We start from the raw sequence: 22500 nt of genomic DNA on the forward strand, positions 1-22500 counted from the left end.
GCTCCGCCCCACTCTGTGATGTCACCCCCCAGGCTCCGCCCCTCCCAGTGACGTCACTCACCCAGTGGCCCTCCAGAGTCGCCAGCACCTCCTTCCCCAGGCGGATCTTCCCTGAGATCTGGTTCACACTGTCGCTGCTGCCCAGGAAGGGCTGGGGAGAGGAGAGGACATGAGAGGGTGAGGACATGAGAGGCTGAGGACATGAGAGGCTGAGGACATGAGAGGGTGAGGGCATGAGAGGGTGAGGACATGAGAGGCTGAGGGCATGAGAGGGTGAGGACATGAGAGGGTGAGGACATGAGAGGGTGAGGACATGAGAGGGTGAGGACATGAGAGGGTGAGGGCATGAGAGGCTGAGGACATGAGAGGGTGAAGATATGAGAGGGTGAGGGCATGAGAGGGTGAGGACATGAGAGGGTGAGGACATGATAGGGTGAGGGCATGAGAGGGTGAGGGCGTGAGGACATGAGCACATGAAGTGTGAGAACGGGGCCCCCTGTTGTGAGGGTCAGACCTTGAGTTTGAACTCCAGCTGGGCGCTGTAGCCCGTCTTCTCACAGCTGATGTTGATCTGGCCTGCCAGCTCCAGGGTCAGGGTCCCGTACAGGATACCTGGTAGAACCGGTTAGAACAGGATAGAAGCAGTTAGAACAGGTTAGAACAGGTTAAAACCAGTTCAGACCAGCCAACCAATTAGTAAACAACTTGTTACAACTAGTTTGAACCAGTTTAAACAGGTAAGAAACAGTTTAAAGCAATTACAACCCATTAAAACCAGCTAGAACTAGTTAGAACTATCCTGAACCAGTGAAATCCAATCAAGGAAATGAGCGAGTGATTTGACCTCTGACCTTTACAGTGGGCGTAGGGCATGTTCATCACGTAGTCCTCCCCGCGATTGAGGAATGTCAGCCGTGCCTCGCCGTCCAAGATGGCCGACAGGGAGTTACCTAGGCAACAGATAATAACAACGATGTCGATGGTGATAATGTTCACATGTTGATGAAGATGATAATGTTAACCTGATGATGAAGATGTTGATAGTGACAACATTATGATGCAGATGATGATAATGTTAACATTATGATGAAGATGATGATAATGTTAACATGATGATGAAGATAGTAATAATGTTAACATGATGATGAAAATATTGTTAAGTTATGTTCATATTCACCATAGAACTTTGACTTGGCCAGGATGCTACCGCTGATGCAGAACCCGTCCTTCCTGTTGCTGACGTAGAACGCAGAGACAGGAGGGTGGTGCGACACCTACACACACAGATGCAAACACACAGACACACACACAAACACACACACACACAGTTAATATTGTTGGGTGGATATAAAAAAATTTGTGAGATGAGGGCAGTCCTCAAATCTTCTTTGATGGTGTAGAAGTGCTGGTTCTAGCTATTCTAGATGGTTCTAGAGGGTCCTAGAGGGTCCTAGGTCTGATGAGCTGACCTGCTCAGCGATGTAGAAGGTCTTGCTGTTGGTCTCCTGGTGGAGCCACATGCAGCGAAACGTCTCACCGATGATCGGGTTGTACGGCTTCTTCAGACCCTGGGGGAGGAGACATAATCACTCAGCAGGACCACCCACTCAGGACCTGTCAATCACTCAGGACCTGTCAATCACTCAGCAGGACCACCCACTCAGGACCTGTCTATCACTCAGGACCTGTCAATCACTCAGCAGGACCACCACTCAGGACCTGGCAATCACTCAGCAGGACCACCACTCAGGACCTGTCAATCACTCAGGACCTGTCAATCACTCAGCAGGACCCACCACTCAGGACCTGTCAATCACTCGGGACCTGTCAATCACTCAGCAGGACCACCCACTCAGGACCAATTGGGACCGCCCGACCCTGCTGGGGACGGGGTGGTTGGGAGGCGTGACCTCGTACCTTGGGTTTCTTGTAGAAGCCGGAGATGTACCACCTGACCACCTGCTTCATGCGGTTGTAGGCGTTCTCCTCCACCGCCGCCCTGCAGAGACACAGGTCAAAGGTCACAGGTCACGTGATCATAGGTCACATGATCGCAGGTCAGATTGAAGGCATTTACAGCAGCAATACATAAGGGTGTCCTTTATTCTCCTCACATAAAATTGCATGTCTATTAATTAAATCTTTCAAATATATTTTCTTTATTTTGTTTATTTTTATTTATTGATCCAGTGATATTACATCCATCTGTAAATAATATCACTAAATCAATAAATACAAATATACAAAATAAATAAATAAAGGTTTGTAAAACTGTAAAAAGTGTTCCTCCACCAGCTGTAGATAGACGCACAGCCCCAGCCCGAACAGGAAGTGTGTACGTACTGGGACAGGAAGTCGGCGTGGTAGTAGTAGTCGGAGAGCTTGTCCAGGAAGGAGCGCGGCTCCAGGATGAAGGTGGGCAGGACCACCTTGGACAGGTCCATGCCCGGCCGGACCTGCTTCAGCAGGGTCCAGATCAGGGACTTGTTCTCCTCCGAGACCGTCTCCGTCTGCGCCGCCTCGCCCGCCTGCAACACCAGCACACACCTGAGACCCCCTCCTGGTGGACCTGAGACCCCTCATGGGTAACCTGAGACCCCCTCCTAGTGGACCTGAGACCTGAGACCCCCTCCTGGTGGACCTGAGACCTGAGATCCCCACCCAGTGGACCTAAGATCCGAGACCCCCTCCTGGGACACCTGAGAGACCCCATCCTGGTGGACCTGAGACCCCCTCCTGGGACACCTGAGGGACCCCTTCCTGGTGGACCTGAGACCTTCTCCTGGGTGTGGCCTAACTACACCGATTCCTGGGTGTGGCCTAACTACACCCAATCATGGTTGTTGCCTCATTACACAGGGGGAGTGGCCTCAATACACAGGGGGCGTGGCCTCACTGCACAGGGGCGTTGCCTCCCCACCCCGGTTCTGAGCGTTGCCTTACTACACAGGGGGCGTGGCCTCACCCCACAGGGGGCGTGGTCTAACGGTACAGGGGACAGGGGACGTGGCCTACCTCCCCCAGCTCCTCGTGGGACTGCTCCATGTACGGGGTCTCCCTGAGGGTCTCGTTGGGGTCCAGGTCGTCCTGGCGCTCCGACGTGTCACTGTCCGTCTCCTCGGGGTCCGAGTCGTCGTGGTCGTGGTCCCGGTCCGACTCCTCGTGCTCCGGGTCGCCCTCCCGGTCCGACTTGTCCGAGTAGAGGTCGGGGTCTTTGAACTGGTCCCCGTCGCTGAACCTGCAGGGGTCAGGGGTCAGGGGTTGCGCCGGGTCAGGTTATGTTTAGAACTGTCCAAGCATGACCTCTGGGGGTCAAAGGGTTCAGAGAGGGGTCATATAAAACTCATGGAGGGGTCATATAGAAGAAGTCATGTAGGGGTCATATAGAGTTAATATAGGGGTCATGTAGGGGTCATGTAGAGGTTGTGGGGTCATGTAGAGGTCAGAGGGATCATGTAGAGGTCAGAGGGGTCATAAAGGGGTCATGTAGTGGTCAGAGGGGTCATATAGGGGTCAAGTAGGGATCATGTATAGGTCAGAGGTCCTTCTTGAGACACTCACTGGAAGCCCTGCATGTTGTGAGCCCGCAGTAGGCTGTAGAAGTTGATGGAGGTCTCTCCTCCCGTTGCCATGGCGGCAAGCTCCTCCTTTCCGTCTCGGACCATCGTCCTCTTCAGCAGACCGGAGCACTTCAGAGCCAGCTCAAGAGCATCCATCCAACACCGCCCTGTTAGATACATACAGATACATCACATATATACAGGTTAGATATACCGTATTTATATTATACATATATACAGGTTATATATACCGGAATTATATCATGTATATATATAAAGGTTATATATACCGAATTGATATCATATATACAGTGAGACAGTGAGAGAGTGAGACGGACAGAAAACAGTGCGAGAGTGAGACAGACCGTCAGACTCCGACGCGGCGCGGAAGATGAGGTGGCTGCTGGGTAACGGCTGAGTGATGGAGCCCACCGCCTCACCCTTAGGACCCTGGGGGGAGGGGGGGAGGGAGGGAGGGGGGAGTAGGGAGGAAGGGGGGGAGAGTGACTACAATCAGATCAGCGTTGTTGTTTTTTATTGAACTACTTTATATCTTGAAAATCTCATGTCAATTAAACCGTTTGAAGAGAGAGAGAGAGAGAGAGAGAGAGAGAGAGAGAGAGAGAGAGAGAGAGAGAGAGAGAAAGAGACATCATTAAGATTAAATGGATGAAATATAAGCTGGATCCCAGAGTTGGGCGTTGTTTCCAACAACAACAACCACCCCCCTCCCTCCCTCCCCCCCCACCTTGATGGCCCACATGGACTGCTCCTTCCCCTTCCCTCCCCTCCCTCCACCCCCCACCTTGACGGCCCAGATGGACTGCTCCTCCCCCCACCTCCCTTCCCTCCCTCCACCCCCACCTTGACGACCCAGATGGACTGGTCCTCCCCCCCCTACCTTGACGGCCCAGATGGACTGGTCATCCCCCCCTACCTTGACGGCCCAGATGGACTGGTCCTCCCCCCCCTACCTTGACGGCCCAGATGGACTGGTCCTCCCCCCCCTACCTTGACGGCCCAGATGGACTGGTCATCCCCCCCTACCTTGACGGCCCAGATGGACTGCTCCAGCGGGTGGAAGAGCTTGAAGCAGAAGCCGTCCTTCTTGGAGGGTCTCTCTATGAGCTGGCAGGCGGTCAGCAGCACGGTGCCCACCCACTGCCCGTTCTTGTTGGTCTTGTAGATGAGCAGGACCCCCGGCTTCAGCACACACCACAGCTTGGTCCAGGACTTCAGGGTGCCCCGGATCTACACACACACACACACACACACACAATAATGAATACACACACACACATACGATGATGAATACACACACACACACACACACTCCGCATCAACCCTACAGAGCCCTCAGGGTTAAGTTGTGTGTGTATGTGTGTGTGTTTGTGTGTGTGTGTGTTTGTAGAGGGGGTTCATGGAGACCTTGGTATCTGTGTGTGTGGAGGTGGTTTTTGAGGACCATGTGTGTTTGTGTGTGTGTGTGTGTGGGGGTGTGTGTGTGTTTATGTGTTGAGGTTGTTTGTGAGGACCTTGTGTGTGTGTGTGTGTGTGTGTTTGTGCATGTGTATATTTGTTTGTGTGCGTTTGTGTCTATGTGTTGATGTGGTTTATGAGGAACTTGTGTGTGTATGTGTGTTTGTGTGTGTTGATGTGGTTTGTGTGTTTGTGTGTGTGTGTGTGTGTGTGTCAATGTGTGTGTGTGCGTGCGTGTGTGTGTGTTGAGGCGTTATCGGCGGACCTTGAGCCAGTCCGCCATGACGATGACCGAGGGGTCTGTGATGGTGCTCAGCAGCTCCTTGGTCGCTCTCTTCTTCTCCTCTCTGTAGTTCTTCTTCTGCACCTGGGAGGTCAGAGGTCACACACAGGAGGTCACACACAGGCTCAACTACCTGAGAGGAAGAGATCAATCCAACTGCCGCAAAACTTCAATTAAAAGTCGATTCCCAATCAAACGCTGAGACCCTTTTTACTTGCCGGGTGTGGCTACACGTTTTAACTAATTAAACGCCTGTCTCAATTAGTCGCCTGGTCTGCTTTCCTAGACGTCGGCGATAAGGGACCAATAAGCTGGATGGCAACCGTCGAAAAACAAGAACAAGAGGAAGATTGTAGCGCGAGTGTTCTGCCCTCTACCCCCAGTGCCTTGCCAGGGCCGCATGACAACATCTGACATCAGTATTTCCGAGCATTACCAACTTTCGCCAGTGGATGGAATCAGTGGACCATTAACAAATCTTAACCATTCAATAACATTTGTAAAACAGGGGAAACATACATGTAACAGAACAGCAAGTGAACGTTCAAATGCCATGGCGCCCCTGAGAAACAAATAGGACCTGCAATTCAAGCTGTCAGTTGCAAAATCTGCTGAACAAAACTCTGGAGAAGCAGCAGCAAGACATTTCTCCGTTGATCCAAAGAGAGTGAGTATTTTGATACGGGGCTCTCTCTCTATCTCGCTCTGTATCTCTCTCTCTATGCATGAGGTTGGCCTAGATGCACTCTCTCTCGGAGCTAGATCAAATGAATGATTGGTAATTGATATGTTATTCGATAGCCTGGTAACTTTTAGACTATGTACGGTAATATTCATACTGGTTAAAATAATCGATTTGATAGAATTTCCCATCTTTGCTGAGCAAGAGTTTGGTTGGAAAAGGAATTAAAGGCTTGTTCGTTACAGACGACACTCCCAAATATGGGCCGGTTGAGTGCGGTGATTGAAACAAATGTTACGGTATGTTTTATCTGACCAATACAGATTGGTCAGATAAGTTTCGTTTCAACAATATCAAGTCCCCTCTTAGCTGCTACGGTTACCAATACCATCGTCAAAGGTTAGTTCCCAGGGTCCTTGTGGGTTCCTGAGCTCCTCACCTTGAGGGACTCCTTCTTGGTCAGACGGCCGCCGGAGGTGGACACGTCCCTATCAGATCCATTGTACAGCTTGGTCTCAGACTGGAGAGAGAGAGAGAGAGAACACAGTCACCCTCTACCTCGCTCTACCACCGCCGGCTCCCGGGAAGAGAGGCTGGAGTGTTTATGAACGGAGGAGCGGGACCGGACCAGGTGGCAACAGCAGGTGGCAGCAGAACACCAGACCAGTTGGTCCCAGCAGGGGGCAGCAGAGCACTGTATTGGACAGGCAGCATGTGGTGCTGGTTGGTACTCATGAGCAAGAGGTGGGGTGTGACCACGGTAATGTGATGGGCTCGTTACCACGGTAATGTGATGCGCTTGATACCACGGTGATGTGCTGGGCTTGTTTTTACGGAAATGTGATGGGCTTGTCACCACGGTAATGGGTTGGGGTTGTTACCACGGAAATGTGACAGGGTTGTTACAACGGTAATGTGATGGAGGTTCTGCCCACAGTAATTTGAAGGGCTTGTTACCACGGTAATATGATGGGCTTGTTACCAAGGTAGCGTTAGAGGGGTTGTTACCACGTTAATGCCATGGAGTTGTTACCACGGTAATGCAATGGTGGTGGTTTCCACGGTAACGTGACAGGCCCTGTTGCCATGGTAACGTGACGGGGTTGGTACCTTGCTCTTTGAGATGGACTGAGACGAGTCGTCTTTCAGAGGCAGTGGCAGCAGATCCTCTTTTCCCCGCTCAAACCCTGCAACAGAACACACACAATACACATGACACACAATACACAAACACCTACACACCTCAGGACGTCCACAGATATACAGGGACTGTAGAGAGCAGCACAGTGTGTGTCACTGCACCCATTGATGGCTACTGCAGATCAGAGAGAGAGAGAGAGAGAGAGAGAGAGAGAGAGAGAGAGAGAGAGAGAGAGAGAGAGAGAGAGAGAGAGAGAGAGAGAGAGAGAGAGAGAGAGAGTCAGGGAGAGAGAGAGAGAGAGAGAGAGAGAGAGAGAGAGAGAGAGAGAGAGAGAGAGAGAGAGAGAGAGAGAGAGATGCAGACCTACAGTGGGAGAGGGAGCTCCAGTCTATTGTCCTTTCTCAGGGTGAATGTTAGAGGGTGAAATATGAACCAACTGTACCAAGCGCTACACGTAGCTTCTCCACTGCCAATGGCTAAAGTTAGCATCCAGAACAAAACACGAGAACCACAAAGATGTAGCGGTTAGCAGCACCGCACACCTGAGCTAACCTGAGCAGCAGGTGACCCCAGCAGGCTAAAGGTCAACAGGAAGCCCCAGCAGGAGTTATGACAACAGGAGGTCAACACAGCTGGAGGCTGCAGACGCAAACACCATTTGTATGGTCATGAATGAGGGTTCTGTTCATCATCCAGTGACTTACATTAGCCTTTAATAGCGCATCCTAGCCTCCTAACCACTAACCTCTTGAGCACAAGACTAGCATCCTAGCCTCCTAAACACTGATCTCCTTATCACATGCCTAGTATCCTAGCTCCTAACCACTAAACTAGGAAATTGATAACAAGACGATACGATAATCACCACCTGGTCACCGAGGGGAGCTTGGAGCCGGGTGATGGAGGAGGAGGAGAAGGAGGAGGAGGAGGAGGGGGGCTGGGGGGAGGAGGAGGAGGAGGAGGAGGAGGTGGAGGAGGAGGAGGAGGAAGAGGAGGGGGAGGAGGAGGAGGAGTAGAAGGAGGAGGAGTAGAAGGAGGAGGAGGAGTAGAAGGAGTAGGAGGAGGGCTGGGGGGAGGAGGAGGAGAGGAAGAGGAGGAGAGGGAGGAGGAGGAGAGGGAGCAGGACGGGGTACTCTGTATCCCAGGAAGGCTGGTCATCACCTCTGTTGCCTGGCAACAGCAGCCCGTGGACCAGAGGGGAGGATTGTGGGGGAGAGGAGGGGAGGTGGGGTTTCCCATTTATTATTCAGAACCCTGTGGGCGACGTAGAGACCTACACAATGTCCACACAACACAACAATATACAGTAAACAACAAACACAGCAACACAAACTATCAAGACATCAACATTAACGCTCTGAACAACAACACCCCAAGACAAGAAGACAAAGTCAACTCTAGAAACCAAATAAATATGAAGACAACACGTATTTAACACATCTTCAGACAACACACTTTAAAGTGTCACAAATGTTTCAAACAACACGAAGAATCGAACCAAGAACATCAAGTACAGGATTCCCCTGATACTGGGAGAGAAGAAACTCAAACCATCAGCATGTTGATGCTGCTATGGAAACAGTCCTTACTCACTGCCAAACAAACCCCTGATTGGACTGAGACACACATCTCTACACTGGGACCAGGGGTTAAACCAGCAGAACCAGTATCAACACTGGGAACAGGGGTTAAACCAGCAGAACCAGTATCAACACTGGGAACAAGGGTTAAACCAGCAGAACCAGTATCAACACTAGGAACAGAGGTTAAACCAGCAGAACCAGTATCAACACTGGGACCAAGGGTTAAACCAGCAGAACCAGTATCAACACTTGGAACAGGGGTTAAACCAGCAGAACCAGTATCAACACTGGGAACAGAGGTTAAACCAGCAGAACCAGTATCAACACTGGGAACAAGGGTTAAACCAGAAGAACCAGTATCAACACTGGGAACAAGGGTTAAACCAGCAGAACCAGTATCAACACTGGGAACAGAGGTTAAACCAGCAGAACCAGTATCAACACTGGGAACAGAGGTTAAACCAGCAGAACCAGTATCAACACTGGGAACAAGGGTTAAACCAGCAGAACCAGTATCAACACTGGGAACAGGGGTTAAACCAGCAGAACCAGTATCAACACTGGGAACAAGGGTTAAACCAGCAGAACCAGTATCAACACTGGGAACAAGGGTTAAACCAGCAGAACCAGTATCAACACTGGGAACAGGGGTTAAACCAGCAGAACCCCTGCCTGTAGCCCTCCTAGAACCAGATGACCCCTGACCCCTACCTGCTAGTTGCCATGTTAATAATAATATAAATAATTGTTAATTATTAATTATATTAATAATAATATAAACTGCCACTGTCAGTTGCTTTGGACAGAGGATGGGTGATGAAGTACAGAAGGATCATTGAAGCCCTAGAGGAGCAGCAGCTAGACGAGGAGCAGCAGGCTGAGAGCCCTCCTCTCTCCTCCTCATCCTGCTCTGAGCTCCCCCTCTCTAGCGACCGGTATGTGTGTGTGGGGGGGAAATGTCCCGGCGTGACGGAGGAGGAAAACCTCTCACAGCCACAGCCAGGCAGAGGAGTAAAGTAACAAGGTTTAATCGGGCCACACCTTATTTAGCATCCTGGGACAGACAGGGAGTGCTCTGGGAGGTGGGCACTCAGACAACAATGCTAAGTGTTCAGGATTATCAGGACTCAGCGAATGTGGGAGGATTATATTTAGGGCCGTGTTCACAGGGCAGATGTTCTCCAGAGAGGCACGGACCCAACACTGGGTTGAACTCTGACCTCTAGGTCAGGCCTGGTTACGTGGACCAGACATCAGGTGGGTTTCTAGTGGTCTGAGACCCAGCTAATGGTCCGACAGGAGGGACTGACACACCCGTCTGGTGGGTCCTTCAACCATAACACATACTGGGAAGGGGGGAGGGGGGGCTGCTCCACGGGGGGGGGGGGGGGGGGGGGTGTTCTCCACGGGGGGGACGGGATGGGGGGGCTCTGCTTTGCGGGGGGCGCGATGACAACCGCATGGCGGCAGGAAGCCACTTGTGGAACTACCGGTTGCTATGGTTACACCGGACGGCGACATCAGCGCCAACGACGGATCGACAGGCGGAGAGAGGAGAGAATGAAGAGGAACAGGAAGTGAGTCAGACAGCAGGCCGGCTGGGCGCTAGTGTGCTGCTAGCTGACACACTGTGTGTGTGTGTGTGTGTGTGTGTGTGTGTGTGTGTGTGTGTGTGTGTGTGTGTGTGTGTGTGTGTGTGTGTGTGTGTGTGTGTGTGTGTGTGTGTGTGTGTGTGTGTGTGTGTGTGTGTGTATATGTGTCTGTCTGTGCGTGTCTGTGTGTGTGTATGCATAGTGTGTGTAAATAGAATATCTTGGTAATCTTGGTAAAATAAGAAAGAAAATCTGTGAGATTGTGTTTCTGACTGGTTACTACTGGTTAGAGTGAGTAAAGCTAGAGATAGAGAGGAGAGAGAGGTGAGAGAGAGAGACAGAGAGAGAGAGGTGAGAGAGAGAGACAGAGAGAGAGAGAGAGAGAGAGAGAGAGAGAGAGAGAGAGAGAGAGAGAGAGAGAGAGAGAGAGAGAGAGAGAGAGAGAGAGAGAGAGAGAGAGAGAGAGAGAGAGAGAGAGAGAGAGACAGAGAGAGAGAGAGAGAGAGAGAGAGAGAGAGAGAGAGAGAGAGAGAGAGAGAGAGAGAGATGAGAAAAGGTCTTGTGGACACCAGAGGAGCAGAGATAAGACTGGAGCCGGGAGCCTTCATCCTCTTCTCCTTCCATCACTACTGAGTCTGTTGGTCTTTATCTTTAGGCTGCAGGGGGTCCAGGACTATCAGAACCCTGATGGCCCCTACAGAGCCAGTCCGCTTGGAGTTCTGATGATCATAAAGGAGTCAACTCCACCAACATCGCGCAAACGCACCACAAACGTACAAAAACGCATGAAAAACGAATGACAAACGTACGATACACAACACACACATACGACAAACGTAAGGAAAACGTACGACAAACGTACGAAAAAACGTATGACAAACGTAAGACAAACATAACACAAACGTATGAAGAACGTACGACAAACGGACGTTTTAAGTTTCTTGACAAACTTAAAACAAGCGTCAACCAAAAATCGACAAACGTAAGTCCGACGTATGATACACCACCACAGCCTCCATGGAGCCAGGTGTTTGGAGATGAAAGATTACAATAATGAACAGATGCTATGAGGAACTAGAGTACTTCATGTATGTGCAGATATACTCGATGTACAGAACATAGAATATTTAAAGTACTAAACACACAGACACATAGAAAGGAGGGAACATACTCTCATTCTTTACCCCTCTCCCACTCTCCCTCTCTCCCTCTCTCCCTCTCTCCCTCTCTCCCTCTCTCCCTCTCCCCCCCCTCACCTTCCCTCTCCCCCTCTCTCCGGCACTAAACCATTATGAACTTTATGAAGTCTAGCCACCTCATAGACATGACATCTGGGAGATTAGCGGGCAGCGGACCACTCAACGCCACACCACCCAAACTCCACCCCACTCAAACTGCACCCCACTCAAACTCCACCCTACTCAAACTCCACCCTACCCAAACTCCACCCCACTCAAACTCCACCCTACCCAAAGTCCACCCCACTCAAACACGACCCAACTCAAAGAACACTCAAACACCACCCCGCTGAGACACCACCCCACGCAAACCCAACCCCACTCAAAAACCACCCCACTCAAACACCATCCCAATAAAACACCACCCCACTAAGACATCACACCACTCAGGAACAGAGGCCCAGCCTATGGAACAGAGATCAACATGTAGCCACTACACACTACATGACAAATTGGGCTTTTCTAACCAGTGGCCGCTCAAAGCGCTTTACAACACTGCCTAACGTTCTCCCATTCCTGCAAACACTCACACACCCACGGCGGAGTCCACCGTGCAAGGGCGACAGCCAGCTCTTTGGGAGCAGTCAGGGTGAGGTGCCTTGCTCAGTGGACACCTTGAACACTCCGTTACGAGAATCCGGGGATCGAACTAGCAACCTCCCGGTCGCCATCCCGCCCCGCTCTACCCGAAGACTTCAGCATCACGCGGTCCAGACCGCAGTGGAGCCAGCCTGTTGCTGTCCCAGCTCTCACTATGAACACAGGATCCCCCTCTCCTGTCTCCCCCCCGTCCCCCCCCGTCCCTTCCCGTCGCCCCGTCTCACCCACCTGGCAGGGAGAGGGGTGACAGCTGGTTGTATCCTCCGAAGGACGCGTTGCGGATCAGTTTGCGTCCGCTGGGGTGCAGGGCGCCCGTGGTCCCGCCGCACGTGGAGAAGCGCCGGCGCCCCAGGGGCACGCTGTCCGCCATCCCGGGACCCGGGTCAGGGGTCCGGGGGACGGGGGGCACGACGGGGGTACGGGGGCAGCGGGACGACGGAGCGAGGAGCGACTGAGGGTTGACGACGGAGCGCAGAGTTGGAGCAAAAGATCACGAGCAGCAGCGGACGATACACACACGGCACACAAACACACACACCGACACACAGAAACACAACGCACACACACAAACAAACACACACACACACACCTCAGACACAGACACACCACACAGAGAACAATGAATAGAGCGCACACTAACGCAGACACACACACTCTCCCAGAACAACGACACAGCGCACACACGCAGACAGCAGCCACACAGAGCTCAGCTCAAGAGAGCTGCTCAGCCTGACTGCAGCACAGCCTTCTAGCGTCTGCCTCTCTCTCTCTCTCTCCCTCTCTCTCTCTCTCTCTCTCTCTCTCTCTCCCCGTCTCTCCTCGGGGGAGTGAGTAATGCTAAGCCCCACCCACCCAACAGGCTCCTCCCACTCGCCTTCTAATGCCTTTGATTTCACTTCTCCTCTTCCCCTCTGCTCTTTCCTATGACACTCTACCTTTCTCCCTCTCTGCTACTCTCTTTACATCTTTCTCCCCCTCTCTGCGTCTCTCCCTCTCTGTGTCTCTTTCCCCTTCTCACTTCCTCTCTGCAACTCTCTCCCTCTCTGCATCTTTCTGTCCCTCTCTCTCTCTCTCCCAGCATCTCTTTCCCCCTCTTCCCTTCTCTCTCTGCATCTCTCTCCCTCTCTCTGCGTCTTTCTCCCTCTCTCCCCCCCTCTCTCTCTCCCCCTGTCTCAATATCTCTCTCTCTCCCCTTCTCCCTCTCTCTCCCCCTTTCTCCCCATCTATCGCCCTCTCCCCTTGTCTCAATATCTCTCTCCCCCTCTCTCCCCCTCTCTCTCTTCTCTCTCCCCTTGTCTCAATATCTCTCTCCCCCTCTCTCCCCTCTCTCTTCTCTCTCCCCTTGTCTCAATATCTCTCTCTCTCTCTCTCTCTCTCTCTCTCAATGCAGCTGTTTCCTCATGTTTCACTAATCGATCTCTGTGTCTCCTTCTCAACAGCATCTTCACCTAGCTCTCCGTTCTCTCCCCTCTCTCGTTCTCTCACTCTGTCTTCTTTCCACTTCAAACGCACACAGAAAACACAGACACACACTCACACACAGACACACACTCACACACACACACACACACGCACACACAACCACACACAAACACACACACACGAGGATGGAATGAAACCGGGTTATCCTCCGAAGGTACCTCAGTGACCGATCACAAACCACTATTCCGGGGTTCAACTGTTTGGTACCTCATTGACCAATCACAAACCACCATCCCGTGGTTCAACTGTTTGGTACCTCATTGACCAATCACAAACCACCATCCCGTGGTTCAACTGTTTGGTACCTTATTCGCAAATCAAAAACCACCAGCCTTTGGTTCACCTGCTCGGTGTAAGCCTCCATCTTGCGAACAGCGCTGTGTGCCTTGACCGGGTTCTGTACCCCAAGCTGGGCGTCCCCATGTGATGTCACCTCCTCTCATCACAGGGTTGCATAGCAACATGCCAACGGCAGGAGCATGAGCTGTAGCTCCAGCAGAACTTTAATGAGCCAACACAGGCCATTAGCCTGCCTTTATAATGTAGATCCCAGAGCTCGTTAACCTGCCCGTTAAGACCTGCTGCCCTGAGGTAATGCTGAGGACCGACAGACAGCATCGCCATGGTAACCTGAGGCCAGAACCACCCTGTAAGCCCGGGATTATCGGAGAAGAAAGGAGCTTTCCTGGAGATCCAACAAGTGTCCTCTACGGTCTGCTGCCAGGACTAGGTCTCAGCGCTCAGTTAGCCGTTAGCCTAGCCTAGCTCATTCTACCTAGCGTGTAGCTTCCGTGTGCTCCTTAGCTTGGAGCCTTGCTTGTTTTCCTACTCGGTTAAGTTCTTATGCTTTAATACTTGGTGGAGATGGTTGGTTTCAGTCCATCCTCAGCACACACACACACACACACACACACACACACACACACACACACACACACACACACACACACACACACACACACACACACACACACACACACACACACACACACACACACACACAAACACACACACAAGCAGACACACACAAAGGCAATAGCTCTTTAAAAGAAAATCACACACAGAGGCAGAAAATACACACACACACACACACACACACACACACACACACACACACACACACACACACATAAGCACGCACAACCAAAGGTGCTAGCTCTTCCTACTTCTTCCTACCACAGAAGCTACACACACAGCTAACCGTAGCGCTGTAGCTTACCTTGAGCAGCACTGGGTCTGATCTGGGCTGTGGTCTACGTTAGGTCTAGGGTTCAAGGACCGGCCTGATCTGGGCTGTGGTCTACGTAAGGTCTAGGGCTTGAGGACTGGTCTGATGTGGGCTGTGGTCTAGGTCAGGTCTAGGGTTCCAGGACCGGTCTATGATCCGTCCCAGCTCCGCCGGGGTCCAGACCCCCCCACCGCCTCCATCATCTCTCCCCCTCTCTCTCTCTCTACCACCTCGTTCTCCTCACCCTCCCAGCAATGCCCCCTCTCGCCGCCAAGCCACGCCCCCTCTCGCCACCAAGCCCCGCCCCAGACAGAACCCTCGCCCCAGACGGAGGATGGCCATTGGTGGTAGCGCAGCAGGAAGGAGGGACACTGAGAGGGGATTGGTGGACGGCAGTGGTAAACCCCGCACGACAAGACATTATCCCACCGGCTAAATCTGTACGCCCACACCTGCTCTCTCTCTCTCTCTCTCTCTCTCTCTCTCTCTCTCTCTCTCTCTCTCTCTCTCTCTCTCTCTCTCTCTCTCTCTCTCTCTCTCTCTCTCTCTCTCTCTCTCTCTCTCTCTCTCTCTCTCTCTCTCTCTCTCCCATTCTGCCTGCCTCACTCGCCCGACTTACGCTCTCCTCTCTCTCCCCCAGTCTCTGCCTATCTAGCTCGCCCCAGGGAGAGAGCGAGGCTGAACCCAATTAGATTCCTGGTGACTCCTACACGTGTGACGCCTTCTCGGCAGCACGGTTGGTGTGTACCTCCTTATAAAACCTTGTCATGATACCTCATTATAAAACCTTGTTACAATACTGTGTTATTAAACCTTGTTACGGTACCTTGGTATAAAAAGATAGTTATAATATTATCAATCTAGTTATATTGTTGTAGGCGTAGACGTCTAGGCTTCGCCTTATGGGCTTGTTCCGTGCGCGTGCTCACGCACACTGAAAATGTCAGCTCTGGACCAATCAACGTGGGCACCGCCCACATTTCCCACGGCACCGTGTGTGTAAGGCGCCGCACACCGCCACTCATCCTCCACGCTATTCTTTCAGCATTTTGAGAGTACAGCAGGTGGGAAACTACACGGCTACGCCTACAATCACAAATCTAGAGTTATAATATCATAACTATCTTTCTATTTCATGTAGGCTACTCTGTCTAGGCTTCGCATTATGGGCTAAGGCGAAGCTGCGAGCGGAGCCCGATCGATGTACTCCTGCTGGACCCCAGATAAAAAGAAAAATAGCCTAGACGGCCTAGCCTACATGAAGTAGAACCTTGTTATGATACCGAGTTATAAAACCTTGTTACAATACCAAATTATAAAACCTTGTTACGATACCTCGTTATAAATCCTCTTTAGGATACCTCGTTATAAAACTCGAGGTATCCTCCTGATGTCATCGTCTGGCGGAACTACTCTGTTACCGTGGCGACAGCAGCACCTCAGACCAGACTCCCCCCACCGCCCGGGGACGAAAGGTCAAGTACACACACACCAGACAGGTTCAGGTCATATGTTCAGCATGCTGACGCCACTAGAGACCAATCAGGAAGCAAGCGCTCCCTCTGGTGGCCGCAACATGAACTACGGTTTACAACGGTCTCATCGTTTCAACACCTTTTACACAACATACTGTAGATGCGTTGGTGGGGGGGGGGGGGGGGGGGGGAGTCTTCAGATGACCTGACCTACTCACCTGACTAACCTGCCTTAGCCATTTTGTAGCAAACAACAAGTAGCAAATTAACAATTGTTAGGTTAACCCATTCCCCGTACACAACAAAAATAGCTGGAATAAAATGCTATACAACTTAAGTACTATTTTTAAGGGCAAAGACGTACAACATACAATAAAAAAAATTGAAAAATACGTGCCAATACACTCAGTACCCCAACACACTCACTACCCCAACACACTCAGTAGTACCCCAACATACTCACTACCCCAACACACTCACTACCCAAACACACTGACTCACTACCCCAACACACTCAGTACCCAACACACTCAGTACCCCAACATACTCACTACCCCAACACACTCACTACCCAAACACGCTCAGTACCCGACACACTCAGTACCCGACACACTCAGTACCCAACACACTCAGTACCCAACATACTCAGTACCCCAACACACTCAGTACGCCCAGATAATCAGCACCATAACGTCCAAATAGACCTTAAGTCAGATCCATTTCATTAAGGAGAAGCTAGGGGTCAACACACACAACAAAAAAGTTTAAACTCGACTATATTCGTTTTGTGATCGTTTGACGCAAAAATCCAAATCCCGATCAAAATTCGATTAATCGCCCAGCACTACTCAGTACCCCAACACACTCAGTACCCCAACACACTCAGCGCCCCAACACACTCAGTATCCCAACACACTCAGTACCCCAACACACTCAGTACCCCAACACACTCAGTACCCCAACACACTCAGCACCCCAACACACTCAGTACCTACCTGACACACTCAGTACCCCAACATACTCAGTACCCCAACACACTCAGTACCCGACACACTCAGTACCCCAACATACTCAGTACCCCAACATACTCAGTACCCCAACACACTCAGTACGCCCAGATAATCAGCACCATAACGTCCAAATAGACCTTAAGTCAGATCCATTTCATTAAGGAGAAGCTAGGGGTCAACACACACAACAAAAAAGTTTAAACTCGACTATATTCGTTTTGTGATCGTTTGACGCAAAAATCCAAATCCCGATCAAAATTCGATTAATCGCCCAGCACTACTCAGTACCCCAACACACTCAGTACCCCAACACACTCAGCGCCCCAACACACTCAGTATCCCAACACACTCAGTACCCGACACACTCAGTACCCCAACACACTCAGTACCCCAACACACTCAGTACCCGACACACTCAGTACCCCAACATACTCAGTACCCCAACATACTCAGTACCCCAACACACTCAGTACGCCCAGATAATCAGCACCATAACGTCCAAATAGACCTTAAGTCAGATCCATTTCATTAAGGAGAAGCTAGGGGTCAGAGGTCATCTGGTTCTAGGAGGCCTACAGGTAGGCTGAGGATAGGCAGGGGGGTCTTGTCTCGTGTCTCATGTTGATGAACACCAGGAGGGGGTTGAGGTCATCACCGCTTCATCCAACAGTACCCCCCCCCAACCCCACCATCAAACACACGGGCGTGGTCCACTGGGACAGAGGGAAGGCTGGGTGGGGGTCCTACCGTGGGTGTAGCTGACCCCGGGGCTGAGGGAGGCGGGCGTGGTCAGGACCTCTCTGCTGGGGGTCTGATGCCCCGCCTCCTTTCCCTGGCGCTGGCTCATCCTGCCCGGGGTCAGAAGAACGCCCTCATCACCGCCGCCGGCTGCTGGGGGGGAGAGGAGGCGGAGTTAGACAGAGGAGGCGGAGTTAGAGGGTCGAGGGCGGAGTTAGAGAGAGGAGGCTGGAGTTAGAGGTTGGGGCCGCCTAGCAGAGGGCCTGGGAACTACAACTACCAGCTACAAACTACTGGGAACTACAACTAGCAGCTACAAACTACTGGGAACTACAACTACCAGCTACAAACTACTGGGAACTACAACTACCAGCTACAAACTACTAGGAACTACAACTAGCAGCTGCAAACTACTGGGAACTACAACTAGCAGCTACAAACTACTGGGAACTACAACTACCAGCTACAAACTACTGGGAACTACAACTACCAGGTACAAACTACTGGGAACTACAACTACCAGCTACAAACTACTGGGAACTAAAAGGTCAAAGGTCTTACCAGAGGAGGAGGGATGCTCCTTGACCTCTGCATGAGGCTAGACAGACAGGTGGACAGACAGACAGGTGGACAGACAGACAGGGTGTAGAGTGGGTGGTGGGGGTCCGGGGGGTGGGGTCCGGGTGGAGGAGGAGAAGGGTCGCCATGGGAGACAGAGAACACAACATTAGTCCAATCACAGCAGAGCTCTCGTGGCTCAGTGTCACACAACATGGAGGCACTGATTTGATCTGTGGTAGATCAATTACTATCTGGATATGTAATAGTATAAATGTAATATATATTATATATATATATATATATATATATATATATATATATATTTATACAACGGGGGACCTAAATCCAGCGATCTGATTGGTTCCCAACTGTTGTATAATGAGCGTATACATAACTGCTATGATGCCCGATAATTTTGTGAAAGTTTGCATATCACTCCGCGCCTGGAAGTAGAAACAGTTACAAAGTAAAACATATGTTGGATGATGGAGAGGGTGTAAATGTTGTTACTCCGGGAGTGAGCAAGGCGATGGAGAGACTAACGAAAGCTTAGGCACACGGCGAGTGAACTGCTCCATAGGATAAATTGCCGGCGAACCGCTCTAGCCGAGCCTTCTCTCGGAGGGACGCTGAAGTGTGTTGCATAGCGACCGTCGATGCATAGCGGCAGCCAGGAGGGACTACTTTTTTGTATTCTTTGATAAAACGGCTATTTTGACTTTCTTGGTTTCTTTTTAAATGTAGTGTGTCTACGACTTTCGTTTCGCCATAACAGTAACCGTTGTATAAAAGCAATAGATCACTTCAGTCAGTGGCATGTGCTCATTATACCGCTGTGAAGGGGGTCGCCGGCCCTCCGCTCCGGGGCCGGACAACGCCCCTTAACAGTGGTATAATGAGCACATACCACAGCCTGGCGTGATCTATTGCTTAAATATATAACTGTCTAGTGTCACGTTATGAAGATGCTCCCTCTGGGACAGATAAAGGACTAGTTAATGTGTGCAATATGAATATTCATGAGCTTCATCTCTCTCCAAGTCTGACATCGTAACAATGACATCAACCACTTCACCATATTCATGCTATGTACAATGAATGTAGTAGTATATATATATACTCATACTATCACCTATTAGTATATACTAAGATTATCACCTAGTACTATATACTAATACTATCACCTCGTACTATATACTTTACATATGTATATTAGTGCTGTCAGTTGAACGTGTTATTAACGGCGTTAACGCGAACCAATTTTAACGGCGTTAATTTTCTTATCGCGCGATTAACGCTCTTTTGGCTTGGCAAACGTTGTCGTTTTTTCACCTGCTGTCTAGCAACAACTAGTCACGTTAGAAAAAACTACAACACCATACAGGATCTAGCTACACCGGAAACAAAACCACAAGCACGCCGCACAAACTTGTTGGGGCAAGCAAGGATACGGAGCGGGTGAAAAACTCAATGTGTGTGTGTTTGTGTGTCATTCTGTTCGAGCCTGCACGAGAGTTCAATGTTGTCATTAGCTGTTACGTCTTTCTGACCAATCGCACTTCAAGTCCCACCTGGGCTGTACCACTTCTGGAGGGGCCGCTCAGTTACTCCGCTCCAGGCAAAATTGACTTTGTTGCGACGTTGACAGTTTGTGAGTTTTGTGGCTGTTGAGTGAGTGAGAGGTTGGGGGTGAACAGCTCAGGCTGCCGGACAGCGTTGCAAGGAACTTTTATAAACGCAATATTGTTATCCTGCAGTAATCAGCCCGACAGCCCCGAAACGTTAACGCCCCACCGGGAATTTTCCCGACTCTCCCGATTACAACTCCGCCCCCGTGTGTGTGTGTGTGTGTGTGTGTGTGTGTGTGTGTGTGTGTGTGTGCGTGTGCGTGTGCGTGTGCGTCTGCGTGTGCGTGTGCGTGTGCGTGTGCGTGTGTGTGTGTGTGTGTGTGTGTGTGTTATTCGATAGCCTGGTAATGTGTATAGGCCTACTTACGGTAGGAATATTCATACTGGTTTAAATAATATATGTTATAGTATTTCCCATCTTTGTGAGCAAGAGTTTTGCTCGAAAGTTCAGTGATTGAAACAAATAAAAGCCTGGGCTATTGAAGTTTTACGGTAGGCCTACCACTTTCATGCACCTACCGGATGTCAAGTGGACCGGGTTGAATTCACTGCGGGTCTCCCTTCTTATATCCATCTTACCAAATATATTTTATTACTGTCCTTCTCAACACTCTCTGATCTCACTTAAAGGCTAGCAGCACGAAATCCAGGGATATTTTCGAATAGAAAGAAATGTGTGATCAATTGTCATTAACTCTGACATTAATGCAATTATTCGCGTTTAAATATTTGAATCACTTGACAGAACTAATATATATATATATTATTATACTACTATATTACTATAGTACTATAGTACTATGCTTGCCCAGACCACTAGGCACAAGCCACTGTGTTGCCATGGAAACGAGCGAGGGTCAACCTCATGGGTGTGGCTTAACCATCACAACAATCCGTATGATTGGACGGTGGGTGAGCGACCGGGGCCAGAAGCTGGTGCGTGACTGGCTGTTGTCAGGGATGATGGATCAGAGGATTGACCGCAGCAGCTTAAGACCATGAGCAGTTAAGGAGAGGTAAGGAGACGTCGAGGAAGGTCAGAGGTCAGCTCCTTAATGTCGTTAAACGTCCCCCTAATGCCTCCCAGTTCTAATCTATCCAAAACCATCAACATACTGGGAACACTTTCGTGTTATTGTATACATTCTTAGTGGAGAACTTTTCAATGTTCATATCCTTATGATTTATGTTCTTGCATTCACCATTTCTTTGAATTTATTTTGCATATTATTTGTGTTTTTTTTCGTGCTATTTGTAATGTAAATGTACGTGTCAATAAAGATGTCAATTTAAACAGTCCAGGGTGATGATTCCATGCTGTGAAAGCAGGGCACCACGGAGGCTGGAGACACACAGGGAGGAGAAAGAGGAGGTGGAGGAGGAGGTGGAGGAGGAGGAAGAGGAGGAGGTGTTGAGGAGATCAGAGCTTAGCGCTCGCTAGATCAGCAGAGGGAGGCTTGCTGGGCTCAACATGCTGTGAGACTTGCGATGGTGCTGTGAGGAGGTGCTTTGAGGAGGTTGACTACATTCCCCTCGTTATCCCCTGACCCTGGAAGCAGCTGGTTACACTTATTCATACTTACGCACATACTTTCGTATAGTGATCGACCGATCGATTTTTTATTTTATTTTTTTGGCATGATTTACCGACAGTTCAATAAATGTTCTTTTTTTTTTCATTGAGCCATTGTAACATTTGTTATCATCATTGTGTCATTTTTATGATGTAAATTGAGGGAGGCTTGGCTTGGAAATCCAGACCCACATCTAGAAAGCTGTATGGTCTGGCAACTCGAGAGCCGGCACCAAGCATGCATTTGAAAATATCACTGGATAACACACATTGGGTAACACTATGACCAACCAGAAGTATACAAGGGCTGACGTATCCAGAGCAGTGGAGCTAACCAATAGATAAGACTCTTGCCGTATCCGGTCGGTAAATCAGCAACGCTTTTGGCCCGCCTATATTGATACATCGATGTGATTGATTAATGTTCTGGGCCAGAGGAGGCCAAGAATATACACGAGTATATTGCTCGTTCCCAGAGTGACTCGCTGAGCAAATTCAAAATGTGTTCTCGCGAGAACTCTGGATTTCCAGGGTATTATCGGCTCCAAATATCGGCTCAAGAAAATCTGCGTATCGGCCATCGGAAAAGGCGGATGAAAAAAAACGGTATCCGTATCGGCCCTAAAAAATCTGTATCGGCCGATCCC

At 50.2% G+C, this 22500-nt stretch overlaps 1 protein-coding gene across 4 annotated transcripts in view; it reads right to left on the bottom strand.

The window, feature by feature from the left end:
• Positions 1–22500, bottom strand: part of osbpl8 (oxysterol binding protein-like 8) — a 31516-nt gene that overhangs the window by 4018 nt on the left and 4998 nt on the right. For 2 of the 4 annotated variants that reach the window (XM_056588709.1, XM_056588707.1), the window contains exons 3-18: positions 18653–18689; positions 18101–18244; positions 7115–7191; positions 6444–6524; positions 5305–5406; positions 4608–4811; positions 3926–4010; positions 3562–3727; positions 3016–3238; positions 2344–2528; positions 1918–1999; positions 1470–1568; positions 1178–1274; positions 852–950; positions 515–612; positions 62–151 (exon numbers count right to left, since the gene is read on the bottom strand). In XM_056588709.1, coding sequence (XP_056444684.1) covers positions 62–151; positions 515–612; positions 852–950; positions 1178–1274; positions 1470–1568; positions 1918–1999; positions 2344–2528; positions 3016–3238; positions 3562–3727; positions 3926–4010; positions 4608–4811; positions 5305–5406; positions 6444–6524; positions 7115–7191; positions 18101–18244; positions 18653–18689 — 1869 coding nt within the window. Of the gene's footprint in view, positions 1–61; positions 152–514; positions 613–851; positions 951–1177; positions 1275–1469; positions 1569–1917; positions 2000–2343; positions 2529–3015; positions 3239–3561; positions 3728–3925; positions 4011–4607; positions 4812–5304; positions 5407–6443; positions 6525–7114; positions 7192–12386; positions 12541–18100; positions 18245–18652; positions 18690–22500 lie in introns of those variants that run through there. The other 2 variants (XM_056588708.1, XM_056588710.1) reach the window with 2 other exon arrangements.

Source organism: Gadus chalcogrammus, chromosome 4 (assembly GCF_026213295.1).
Source record: "Gadus chalcogrammus isolate NIFS_2021 chromosome 4, NIFS_Gcha_1.0, whole genome shotgun sequence".
In the NCBI taxonomy this organism is placed as follows: domain Eukaryota; kingdom Metazoa; phylum Chordata; class Actinopteri; order Gadiformes; family Gadidae; genus Gadus; species Gadus chalcogrammus.